The following is a 13,695-nucleotide window of genomic DNA, read 5'->3' as shown; positions in this document are numbered from 1 at the left end:
CATTGAACAGTCCTTGTAGAGATGCAATGCATCACAGGTGAGAGGACTTAACCTGGAGCACCCTGAGGATGCAGCTAAGGAAGCAGGGCATGATCGTAGGCTCTGAGAGAGGGGAGGAACACTGAAAAAAAAGGTGAGATAGTATCCAATGTAAGCTTTCAAAGCCCCTAGGTCCACCAGGAATGGATTCTGCCTGCTACAGAAGACACTGGGTAAATATATTTGCCAAGATCGCAAGGGTGCAGGCAGCTGTTGTAGCTACCATGCCCTGTAGCCCATCCATGGACGTCACTGGAAGATTCCTAAGACTTCCCCCAATTGCTGACTGCTGCTGGCCTGCTGCTGCTGATCCCTCCTGATGCTAGCACACTCGACTATCAATGCTTACCAGCCAAAAGCCCCTGGGAATATACCTAGAGGCAAATGATATTAGACTTATTAGTTTTGCTGCAGCAAAATCACAGGGATTTTAATTTTTGTTTGGTGATTTAGAAGAGGATTCAAGAAAGCAGAGCTCTGTCTAGATAAGATGCTGTCTCAGAGCAAGAGGAGTTTGATACATGGGCATCAAAGATTTTTTTAATATAGGAGGCAGAATTAACAGAGTAGGGCTAGAGTTATCACTGACTAATAAGCAATTGTCAATTAATGCTAACCAGGAAAGGGAGATGTCTGCCTTTTTTATGGTTCTGGGTGATTTTGGTTTTATCTCTTACCAGGCATGATTACAGGATCCACCTGTTTTTGTCTTATTGCATCACAATCAATCAAGAAGAGGTCTCCTCTGAGGTTGATATTCTATAGAATTGTGTTCCACAAAGAAATATCACAACCCAGGTGTCAGTAACTAGACTTGCTTCCTGAAAGCTGTCGGTGGCTTCTTTTCTTTCTATCATTCAGTCTCACTACTTTCACATGTCATCCACTCTTTTCCTTCTGCAGTTGAAGAGGGGGAAAAATGGTGATCAGTGAGGGAATGATAAGATGATATGGGCTGGGGAGGTATAATTTATTTTTGATTTGTTCTCATGGAGTGGGGAATACTTTAAAAACATGAGATAAACGGGAATTTCAAATTTAAAGAAATTGTATAGATGTGGGCTTTAGGGTCAGGGAAATTGATCCTGTCGTTCAGACAGACACATTGCAGAATACAGATTGAGTCTGTTTGCTATACTCCACAAACTTACAGAAAAACAACAATACAGGTAATCATAATAAAATCCACACATATATCACATAGCACGAAGATTTCATGTGCAAGCTTTGCAAAAGGTTGAAATGTATTCTCAAGTTCATAAATATTACAAGATTTGCCTGTATTAAATACTCAATACAAAATAATCTTTCATTTTTAAGATGACTGAGAACAGGCACAAGATTTTACTTTTGGCCCCTCTACTCCAGAACACCTTTCAGAAATCTTTCTTCTTTTTTTTTTAAAGAATACAAGTTAAAAATCAATAAATCAATGAAATCAATTTTTGAAAATTATAGATAAGTTCCCGGTAGGCAATATGAATGTTTAAACAGTCCTATTAAATGTCACTCCTATTTTCTCTGCTGTTTGAACCAACTGAGAGATAGTACAAGATGAATCAGCAAAGAAAAAAGTCAACTCTATTACTGAAAAATACTTAGCTGATGTGACGTAGTTATGCAATAATAATGGCTTCTTAAGTATAAACCCAGAATGAAATACAGTATCCCGCAGGCCTGGCCCACTGGCAACCTCCCCATGTGGGGACCAGCCCCTTTACAATTTGGAGCCTGGATCAGTGGAATGTAACATGTTCCCTTTTAGCAGCTGAATTTCAGAAAGAGATAGGAAAAGTGGCAGAGCTGTACATAACCAACTCTTTATCCTAAACACATAAACTGGGTAAGTTACTCCTTTTGAAAAGAGTAAATGATGAAACAGAGAGATCAGTAGTGCTAAGGGCTACTGATGACTTTACTCTCAAATTATAAATTCAGAGGCAAGTTACAAATGCTGAAAATGAACACATGAACAATAGAAATGTGATGGGAGAAGAGGAATTGTCATTTTTCATCCCAAGGATAAAGTTCTGTTCAGCTGGTTTTTTGATATGGATCAAATACGTTTTTTAGATAACCAAATAAAAATAAGCATTTTTTAGTGTCTCCTATGTGCTGGGCTTGGAAGAGCTGCAGGACTCAAATTCTACCTGAGGGATTCCTCTGTGTGTTAGAGGGAGGCAGCATGGATGAGTGAACAGACCCAGGGTAACTCCAGTTCTATCACTTACGGGCTTTATAACTTTGAGTAAAGTATCCGATCTCTGAGGCTTAGTTTGCTCATCTGTAAAATGGGGACAATAAAGTGCCTCTCCCCTCAATGTTATAAATTTGCTTAGTGCAATGCCAAGCCAGTAGCCGGTATAAATGAATGTTACTCTTCTCGTGTATAAGAAGAAATTTAGAAGGACATTAGCCAAAATTATATCTCTGGATTATAGCATTCCATTTTTTTTCCTTTGTGTTTTCCTATATTTTTTATTTTTACAATATGCAAGCACCACATTTTTTTAAAAAATCAAAAATACATTCTGAAGAAAATCTATATTTCTAAATTATTAAAAGGAAATTTCAAAAATGTTTCAGCAACCACATAATAAGAAAAGTCTTTGAAAAATAGATTCAAAACACATACATACACACACCATAAAGGAATTAAATTTGACAGTTTTAAGAAACACAAAACCATGATGAATAAAATTAAACACTAGCAGCCTGAGAAGAAATATTTACAGTATCCATTTTAATTGCTAACTAAAACATGATCCAAAAATGGGCAAAAAGTAAAAACAAATTAATACAAAAGGCAATATAACTCATCAAGGAATACATTAAATTATTTTCAACCTATAGAGTAATCATTAAAATTTTAATTAAAATGATAATGACACATTATATATCATTCACAGATTGGTAGATATTTTAAAGCCTTTTGACAACAATTTTGCCTTATCACTTTCTATAGGAAAGTAGAAAAATAATTTAATTTTTCTCTAGCTTCGTTGATCAAAATTTATTTTTATTAAGACTATATAAAAATGTCTTCCCATTCTACAAGTTTATATTGAAATTGTAATTTTTAATACTGTTAAATTTGTGGAAATTTCTATCAAATTTCTTTCTTATATGAGCTATAAGATTTATAAGGAAATTAGGTATAAATGTGATTTAATATATTAGAATATATAAAATATATGGGTTCACATATAGACATACTTGTAGCTGTGGTACTGCTACAAACATGTTCTTTCAGAAGCAAGAATTCTGATAAATTCTATTTCAAACAATTGACATCAATATTATAGTCTATGAATAAATGCATTTTATGTTATATGATCGAATATAATAATAATAGAAAAGAGCCATTTTGTTGGATATTCATAAAAAATCAAATCCCTCATTTACAAAAGTGTGTCCTCTGATTAGAAGACTCTTCCACAGACTAGCTTCTGGCTCTGACATTTTATTTATTTATTTTTTTTTTAACTTTTTATTTTTTATTTTTCAGTGGGTTTTGTCATACATTGATATGAATCAGCCATAGAGTTACATGTATTCCCCATCCCGATCCCCCCTCCCACCTCCCTCCCCACCCGACTCCTCTGGGTCCTCCCAGCCCACCAGGCCCGAGCACTTGACTCATGCATCCCACCTGGGCTGGTGGTCTGTTTCACCATAGATAATATACATGCTGTTCTTTCAAAACATCCCACCCTCACGTTCTCCCACAGAGTTCAAAAGTCTGTTCTGTACTTCTGTGTCTCTTTTTCTGTTTTGCATATAGGGTTATCGTTACCATCTTTCTAAATTCCGTATACATGTGTTAGTATGCTGTAATGTTCTTTATCTTTCTGGCTTACTTCACTCTGTATAATGGGCTCCAGTTTCATCCATCTCATTAGAACTGATTCAAATGAATTCTTTTTAATGGCTGAGTAATATTCCATGGTGTATATGTGCCACAGCTTCCTTATCCATTCATCTGCTGATGGGCATCTAGGTTGCTTCCATGTCCTGGCTATTATAAACAGTGCTGCGATGAACATTGGGGTGCACGTGTCTCTTTCAGATCTGGATTCCTCAGTGTGTATGCCCAGAAGTGGTATTTCTGGGTCATATAGAAATCTCCACACTGCTTTCCATAGTGGCTGTACTAGTTTGCATTCCCACCAAAGTGTAAGAGGGTTCCCTTTTCTCCACACCCTCTCCAGCATTTATTGCTTGCAGACTTTTGGATAGCAGCCATCCTTACGGCCATACCACCCTGAACGCGCCCGATCTCGTCTGGCTCTGACATTTTAAAAATTCATTTCTTTCTCATTCACATCCTGAAGTATTGTATCATTATATAACCTCTTCATATCCTCTCTCCTTCTCTCCCTCTCTTCTTTTCTGGCCTTTTATGAAACTTGTTCTCTGCCTTCAACATTCTTCACATTTTTCATCATACAGAAAGGCAATTTCATCCACTTGCATGATTGGAAATACCATCTAGAACTTGATGACTTATAAATAAATTTCCCAGCTGAGCTGCAAACATATATTCAGGTATAATAGTTATGTTTCTTTTGCTACACAATATAATACACTCAAAATTGAACTCTTTATCAAAACCAAATCTCCTTTTCTTCTTCTCCTTCTCTGTTAAATAATGATATTACTCTCTATCCATTCTTGCATGCTGTAATTTGGGAGTTCTATTTCACCCTTCCTCCTTTACTCTCTATTTCTAAAAATATAATTAGCTTTTCCCTTTCTAATTATCTCAACTCACCATTCGTTACATCTTCTTCAATGATGTCATTGGTTATTTTGCTATTACTGATTGTGATGATGGTGATGGTCAAGGTGTTTGTGGTGTGTAAGAAAGAATAAGCACACTTTGAGAATCATTGCACTTGAGAAGCCTAGAGCAGATTACAGATGTCCCGAAAAAAACCTGGAAATGTAGTGATGGATCTTGAGAGAGAGGTTGTAAGTCAACTACATGGAATTGATAGGTTTAAATCATGGATTGTAAGAGAGTAAAAAAAGGAAAAGGAGCAAACTTGGTTCTCCTTAAAAAATATGGTTCTGCTACCACATTCAATATAATGAGAAAATATCTCAAAATTCCCAGTGTACTCCCAGCATGGGCATCTTTGAAAAGAAGATTAAAAACCTTTGCGTGCCTACCTTGCTTTAACTGCATGGTGGCTGAGTATATGAGCAATGCACATCCAGAAATACACAAGGCACGCAATGCAGTTACTGCACAGAAGGTAATTTCAGTTTTAAATGGAGCCTAGGGCAGGGCAGAGAAAAGGTCTCAAACATTTGTACATCTCTCTATATTTAGTTTCTTCCACCATAAAAGAAGGTGACCGAACGATGTGATCCTCAAAGCCTCTCTCAGACCTCACTTCTCGTCGTTCCATGACTTTCTGTGACCAAAGTTCTCAATTTGACAACCGAATGGCAAGGCAAAAGAAATTATTCCATGGTCACTTTTACTTCAAAAGCCATTGGTTCCTGTAAAAAATTTGTTTCATCTTACCATAAAAAAATAAAGTAACCTAAGCCCTTTTCCTGTATTCAGCTTCATTTACTGGTGCCCGTCTTGTGCTGGATTCTATGCTGAATGGATAATCTATTATGGTTTTAAATGTTTCTGTTCATGCTGTCTTTCATATTATACTTGCATTGAGTGGTTATATGCACAATATCATCACAAGAAATTTTATGTTTGTTACACTCAGTGCAGTAGATAATAATTCTACTGATAGTCCACACTCTCTAAAAATGTATGATCTACAGCACATGCTTGAGCTTCTTCAAAAAGCAATTTTCTAATATTGACATTGATATAATTGTTTTATTATACTTTGAAGTTTTCTTTGTTGTTCCTTCAATATTAAAGAAATGCCTAGGGATATATCATAATTTGATATTAGTGGTAACACATTTGATAATTTTTATATCCAAAACTTTCAGATTCTAAAATAAGAGAATTTCCTTTTCTCTTAGCACTCTCAAATGTGAAAGCTAAAGTATTTCTAAATTTTAAAAATTAGTCTTTTAGAATAAAAATAAAACATTGTTATCTATGAAGCAAAAGCTGAGGTAGATGTTCTAATACTGTTTTTCAAGTAATTTGGTCTAAAGAGATAAAATCAATACTTCAGGAAATAAAAACCTAAAGTCACAGATAAGAATATTTCATTCAATGACAATGGTTTACGCACATCAGAGGATTTAACATCATAATATTTTTCTATAATACATCAATGTTATCTATCACAGAATACGGGAATCAAGGAAAAACATGTTTTTTCATATAAACTTTTGATGAGATAAATGTGCTAGAGTAAAATTTTCAGAAATCAAAAACAAAAAAAGCAGGAAATAAGCAGTTTCAAAGGGCATAATGCAAAAAATTATTAAACAGAGTCTCTTGGCCATAATGGAAGTCTCTGCTTTCATTTTCTTTCCTCTGCACTGATGTGTCTCCCTGTTCTCTCCCAATCCTCCACCGCAGTTTCCAATTCCAACAAGAGGATTTGAAGAGCCTTTTAAAATGCATGCAATAAAATAAAAGAAATGAAAAAGAAAACAGGCAAATTGGAAGCCAAAAGAGAATGAAATGATGAGATTAGCCAGAGTACAATAGAAATATATTAGATTCTAGTGCCTTAAGAATTCTATGCAATTATTAAAAGGAGCCACACATTTTACTCTGATTTTTTCTAGCACCAAATGCAAAAATAAAAACATGATCAGTTATTTGTTTCACATTTTCTATTTATAAACTACATACATTGCCTGAAGAAAGCAGATTTTTGTCCCTGTTCCATCTGAAGGCTATTTTTTCCTTGAATTGTAATGGATCATGGAATAAGAAGAAAGTAGAAATACAGAGAACAACAGCAAAAAAAAGTAGGTGTAGATGAAGAGAGAGCACCACTCAATCAAAAAGACCCATGGTTGCTACTCTCTCGTGATACAGGGGCAGAAAGAGGCAGTGTGTCTTTGTTTAATTTCCTGTAAACCTAGCTTGGGCTTCTTTTCTGAGGTGAATTAGCAAACAATAGTCATTTTTCTGCCTGCAGGGCTCCAAAATCTGAGAATATTCCTGTCTCCTTTTGCTAATATAAACTCATTGGAAATTTGTTCACTGACCACATAAGACCACTTGAAATAAATGTAAATGAAATGTTTTAGAATATTTTATAGTAAAGTGAGAAATCTCCTGTTTTCTCCACTAAGCTAGTGGAGAACTTAACAGAAAATAATAAACTAATATACGATCTCTTTCTGTGTTAATGCCTGATGAGAGTGTATCATAGGTTTTGGTTGTTTTCAACCTTTCTCTCTCTCTCTCTTACACACACACACACACACACACACATATTTGCCTGAGACAACAGAATGGTCTAGATAATAGAAGAGAGATTCAGGTGGTTACTCAATATGTCTACTTTCTTCTTCTAAATAATAACTTGAAATGTAGGACAAGTGACTTTATTTCATTGGATTTATGCAATTAATCATGAGTATAAAAAGATGACACTCTAAGGTTTTTTTCTCCATTAAAACTGAATTTTTCTATGTGAGGGTTCAGTTCAGTTCAGTCGCTCAGTCGTGTCCGACTCTTTGTGACCCCATGAACCGCAGCACGCCAGGCCTCCCTGTCCATCACCAACTCCCGGAGTCCACCCAAACCCATGTCCATCGAGTCAATGATGTAAGTGGATATAAAAGTCATGACAGATGTGAAAAAGTATCCAAGCACAATGGTGAACATAGAAAAGGGGCTCATTGAATCCTCACAGAGTTAAATAGCTTTTTTCTTCACAAATAAACAGTATAAGAAAAGAAACGCTCCATTTGTCAAAAACATCAAAGGGCAGAAAATCAGCCCCCCAAAAAGTAAAAACATCCTGTACATCCCAGTTGGTTCTGTTGTGAACCTCTACAATCGGTAGAGAGCCGTGTGAAGCACGTGATGCTATACGAAACTGACAAGACGGATTCTGCAATGTGGGTGGGGGTAGGTGTATGCTCATAGTGTCTGATTCTTTGCAACCCTTTATGATCCCAGGGACTGTAGCCCACCAGGCTCTTCTGTCCATGAGATTATACAGGCAAGTATACTGGAATGGTTGCCATTTCCTCCTTCAGGGGATTTTCCAAACCCAGAGATGGAACCTGCATCTCTTCTGTCTCCTGCACTGGCAGATGGATTCTTGACCACTGAACCACCAGAGAAGTTCATCTTTTTTTCATGCATCCTTGGTCTTTTTTGTTTCTGGACAAAGACAGGATCATCAGCACTCAAGAATTAACTCAAAAACACAATAGAATAACAAAAGGTTTACAAAGCCTATCTCATTGCAAAAGTAGTTAACTCAGGGTAGCTTCATTTAGCACATGTGGGTCAAAATTCAATGAGGTTTTGGTAACGGGGGGAAATAGTTTGAAGAACGGGTTTGAGAATAAATAGGAATTGTAGCCACAAACAAGGAAGGGCATTTACAAACAAAAGATATGTATGGGGCACAGGAGAATATGTGAGCTGCCCATGAAATGGGTTTCCTGATGCCCTTTCGCTAATATATCACCTGAAAGCTCCATAAAAATCACTCCACTGGATCAATCATTGAAGGTTCTGAGAGCATATATTTTTAAATAGTTGTATGGCAATTCCTTTGGATTCATGTTGCAAATAAGCTACTCGATCACTTAGAACAAAATTTCAAAAATACATACTAGGAAAATTTTCTGTAGAATAACTAGGAAGGAAAAAATAGCTTGGCCCACTACCCAGAGGAAAAGACCCAATTCAGTGACTATAGCAGGAACGATCAATGTCAGGAAGGCCCTGTAATCCAGGGGAGACACTCTGGGAATATGTCACCTATCCCTCCCAGTTTGTTTTGTCCACTTTGCCACCAACTTCATCTAACTCAGTCAGAAGCAAAAGGCCCAAAGGATGGGTGAAGGATTGTGTGTTGACATCCAGGAGTTCGACTCAGACCCACCCATGTAAACAACAGCAAAGGTGACCCTCCCTTCGGCTCCCTTCTTTGGCATGCTTGCTAACTCTGGCGTATACACTCCTATAGCTTGCTGTGTGAGTCTAATCACTCATGTCACTTTCCAGGGGCAATGTTCATACCACCACATAAAACAGAACAAAATGAAAAGCTCATGTGTGCAGGACAGCATGACCCCTTTTCTGATCAGATTACCACTTTAGATTGAAGCCTCTGAAGCTATACTGGAAGCCATTGGAATTCTCAGACATGTAGTCTTCTATTATTCTTTCCCATATTTTGGAAATGGCTGAACCCCTTTTTATACATTGCTGTGATTCAAAGTGTGAGTAACTGAGATAAGAATACTGTCTATCTTAGAGGAAGGAGCTTCTGAATAAATGGAGAAAGTTAAACATCATTGTTCCCATAAGATGCCAAGTGAAATAACTTTTATAGATAAATAATTCACTTTTCCTTTAATGATGTGAGACCCTATGCTAATTTTGTTTCACAAAACATCTCATTCTAGAGGAGGAAAAGCTTTTTTAACTGAAATAATCATACATTAATAAGCATGTAGGGCTAAGATGAGCCTGAAGAAAAGGTTACAAATATGATGAGTCATAAACAGACAGTAAAGAAACTGATTATTTAACATAAAACATTTTACTAAAGATAAGCTGTGGAATGTACGTCTACTGACTGAGATGGTGACGGATGCATTTGAGTGTGCTATGGTATAGCTAGCAACGTTTTGGGAGGTTGGCTTATTTTTGTTTTCTTTCTGCTTTGAGGGGGAATTTTCTGCTAATAAACAACATCAAAAAGCTTAAAACTTCTTGAGCATCAAGGTCAATTACTCAAATGTCTTAAAAGTCATATCTTTTATTTCATTTTCGTTTTTTTACTTCAGAAGATTTGGGTTGGGAAGATCCCCTGGAGAAGGAAATGGCAACTCCCTCCATTAATCTTGCCTGTAGAATCCCATAGACAGAGAAGCCTGGCGGGCTACAGTCCACGGGGTCACAAAGAGTCAGACATGACTAAAGTGAATTAGCACACAAGCACGCTACAGCCAAATTGGTTTACCTCCTCAAGTTCAATGACTTTCTCTACCTTTTCCCTTTTGCATCCTTTGAAACTTCTCAAGCAAATCAAAAGCCCCCAAATCTGAAAATGGGTAGTGTTTCTGGCAGTAATGACACTTCTACGGTTATTTTGTTGTTCAGTCGCTAAGTCATATCCGACTCCATGGACTGTAGCCCACCAGGCTCCTCTTCCATGGAATTCTGCAAGCAAGAACACTGGATTGATGGTCAGGTCCTTCTCCAGGGGATCTCCCCGACCCAGAGATCAAACCCATGTCTCCTGCATTGGCAGGCAGATTCTTTACCACTGAGCCACATGGCAAGCCCACATATATATACACTCTTGCACAATTACATTGCTCCACAGTTTTAGCTGTATATCTGAAATTTTCTCTTACTTATTTAGAATTAAATGTGTTATTATCCTGTGTGTGGATACTTGACTGAGTGCTCCCTGAGTCTATTAAACTTACCACAGTGCCTGGCACATTTTTTTAAAAAAAGACCAACAAATCAGTATGGCAGCTATTCTTATAACCATTTTACAGATAACAAAACGGATAAGTACAGAAATGGTATACTTAGCCCATAGGCACACGATTATAAATGGCCAATCTAGTACTCTGAAAGAGTTCCTTTGTATCTAATCTAAAATGCTTTCCACTAACCCTTGCAATTGTTTTTGCTTTGGTTTGGGGAGGGTTGTTTGGTTTCTGTCTTTTAGTTTTCAATTTTTATTTTACTGAAAACTTCATTGCATTTCACACTGATGGGGTTTTTTCTGACTCTGCCACTGCTTTTCCCTCATCTGCTAGGTACACCAAGATGAAGACTGCCACCAACATCTATATTTTCAACCTTGCTCTGGCAGACGCCCTAGCAACCAGTACACTGCCTTTCCAGAGCGTCAACTACCTGATGGGAACATGGCCGTTTGGAACCATCCTGTGCAAGATTGTGATCTCCATCGACTACTACAACATGTTCACCAGCATATTCACCCTCTGCACCATGAGCGTGGATCGCTACATCGCAGTCTGCCATCCTGTCAAGGCCCTGGACTTCCGCACCCCCCGTAATGCCAAGATCATCAACATCTGCAACTGGATCCTCTCTTCAGCCATTGGTCTGCCTGTCATGTTCATGGCAACGACAAAGTACCGGCAAGGTGAGTGATGCTGTGGGCCTGGGGGCTGGCGAGTATACAGATAAATATGTTGGTGATGTCACGAGCCAAGTTTGCAGCCAGTGTGCTGCAAACTGTAGTTTTCATGATTCTTTCTCATGAAATACTTTCCAATATTTTGAAGTAGGAGTTTTTCCCTAAAATTTTAAGTCCAGTGAACATTTTAGAGAGAATATAAACAAAAATCTATTCATTCCTGATTCCTCTTCACTTACTTCATCCAAACAATGGCAGCATAAGAACACAGATCTTTAAAGAGGAATTAGAGCTTAGACCCAAAGAACACTAAGTGGAGGCTCATTTGAAAATGTCAGGTGACTGCCTACATGACAAGTGTATCTTTTTAGACCTCGTTTCAGAATGATAAGCTGCCCATCAAAAAGTAGAGTTAAGGGAACTTCCTGGTGGTCCATTGCTTAGGACTTGGCACTTTCACTGTGGTACCCTAGGTAGGGAAACTAAGATCGCACAAGCCCCTCAGGCAGCCAAAAAAGAAAGAAAAAAAAAAGAGTGGGGAAGGCACCCAGTAGCTGGAAACTCCTATAGAGTCTGGCAGTGATGTATTTTTACGTCAACTTAGGGAATCGAGCTCACGGCGAGAGATATATAGCATCATCAAAGTGAACAACCAAATGACATACTTGGAAAAATCAACAGAGATTTGAACTTTTTCCCATGAATTCTTTAAATCTTCTTTCCCGGATTTGTGTATCAATAGCCACAAGTTAGCTCAGGTCAAGGCTATAAATTTGAAAGCAAAATGGCAATATTAACACCTGATGATAGCATTAAATGTTGCTGCTAATTCTTCCTTATAATTCTTTTTCTCTAGGTTCCATAGACTGTACACTAACATTCTCTCACCCAGCGTGGTACTGGGAAAACCTGCTGAAAATCTGTGTTTTCATCTTTGCCTTCATCATGCCTATCCTCATCATTACAGTGTGTTATGGGCTGATGATCTTACGCCTCAAGAGTGTCCGCATGCTCTCTGGCTCCAAAGAAAAGGACAGGAACCTGCGAAGAATCACCAGGATGGTGCTGGTGGTTGTGGCTGTGTTCATTGTCTGCTGGACACCCATTCACATCTACGTCATCATTAAAGCCTTGATCACAATCCCAGAAACTACTTTCCAGACCGTTTCCTGGCACTTCTGCATTGCTCTAGGTTATACCAACAGCTGCCTGAACCCCGTGCTTTATGCATTTCTGGATGAAAACTTCAAACGATGCTTCAGAGAGTTCTGTATCCCAACTTCCTCCACCATTGAGCAGCAAAACTCCACTCGAATTCGTCAGAACACCAGAGACCACCCCTCCACAGCCAACACGGTGGATAGGACTAACCATCAGGTATGCAGCTTTTAGGACTGGGTGTACCTACCGGGGATGACATAAAAATTACAGAGCTTTTTAAAGTCCAACATTAGAATCCATTAGAAGTGGACCAGTAACCCGGGGGTTGAGGTCAGTACAAGGAGGGAGGGAGGAGAGGAGAAAATTATGATCATTGTGGCCAAGGGACACTTCATTATATAAACCGAGCTCTATGTATTTTGCACATAATCATTTAGATATAGAGACATTCCAATTAGAAATCCATAAATCTGCTAGAAGTCTGTGTCACCGCAGCCTTTTCGTCTATGCAAGATTAATGACTTCAGCACATTGAAGGAGAGATCCTAATCTAGAATTCTGATCTTTCCTAATGTTAGGTGTTTCATGCATATCATTCCAACATCCCTGTCACTTCTTTTTTTAGCTGAATACAATGGTTTTATTTCTTGTTCACTAGAATACAGAGGCCAGCGGAGGACACACTGCCTTCCTTCAGCTCATGGATATTCCACCAGGAAGAGATGGGCTTTATAATTGATGGGCTTCTCTGGTGACTCAGACAGTAAAGAGTCTGTCTGCAATGCAGGAGACCCGGGTTTGATCCCTGGGTTGGAAAGATCCCCTGGAGAAGGAAATGGCAACCACTCCAGTATGCTTGCCTGGAAAATCCAGACAGGAGAGTCTGGCGGGCTATAGTCCATGGGGTCACAAAGAGTCAGACATGACTGAAGCGACTAACGTGACGACAACAAAGATCAGCGTGGGGATGAGTAGACAGAGAGAGAGAAAGGGGAAGGCGCACAGACTCTTAACTGCCTTAACCTTGACGTAGCACATTTGACTTTCATCTACAGCCCTTTGGCCCAAACTGGTCCCAAAGCCCTAAGCGAGGGCAAGGAAGGCTGGGAAATTTAGCTGGGGGTGTAGAATTAAGTGACCACTAGCTCTGCCGCAGTGCTTCCGTGGCATCTACCTCTGCCCCCAAGCAAAGTCCCTGTCACTTCCCTAAAGCCAGTCCTGCTCTGGT

At 38.4% G+C, this 13,695-nt stretch overlaps 1 protein-coding gene across 1 annotated transcript in view; it reads left to right on the top strand.

The window, feature by feature from the left end:
* Positions 1-13,695, top strand: part of OPRM1 (opioid receptor mu 1) — a 38,643-nt gene that overhangs the window by 22,278 nt on the left and 2,670 nt on the right. The window contains exons 2-3 of the mRNA XM_065931084.1: positions 10,960-11,312; positions 12,163-12,683. Coding sequence (XP_065787156.1) covers positions 10,960-11,312; positions 12,163-12,683 — 874 coding nt within the window. The remainder of the gene's footprint in view (positions 1-10,959; positions 11,313-12,162; positions 12,684-13,695) is intronic.

This window comes from Muntiacus reevesi, chromosome 3 (genome assembly GCF_963930625.1).
Source record: "Muntiacus reevesi chromosome 3, mMunRee1.1, whole genome shotgun sequence".
Taxonomy (NCBI): domain Eukaryota; kingdom Metazoa; phylum Chordata; class Mammalia; order Artiodactyla; family Cervidae; genus Muntiacus; species Muntiacus reevesi.
This window is presented reverse-complemented; position numbering and strand designations above follow the sequence as displayed.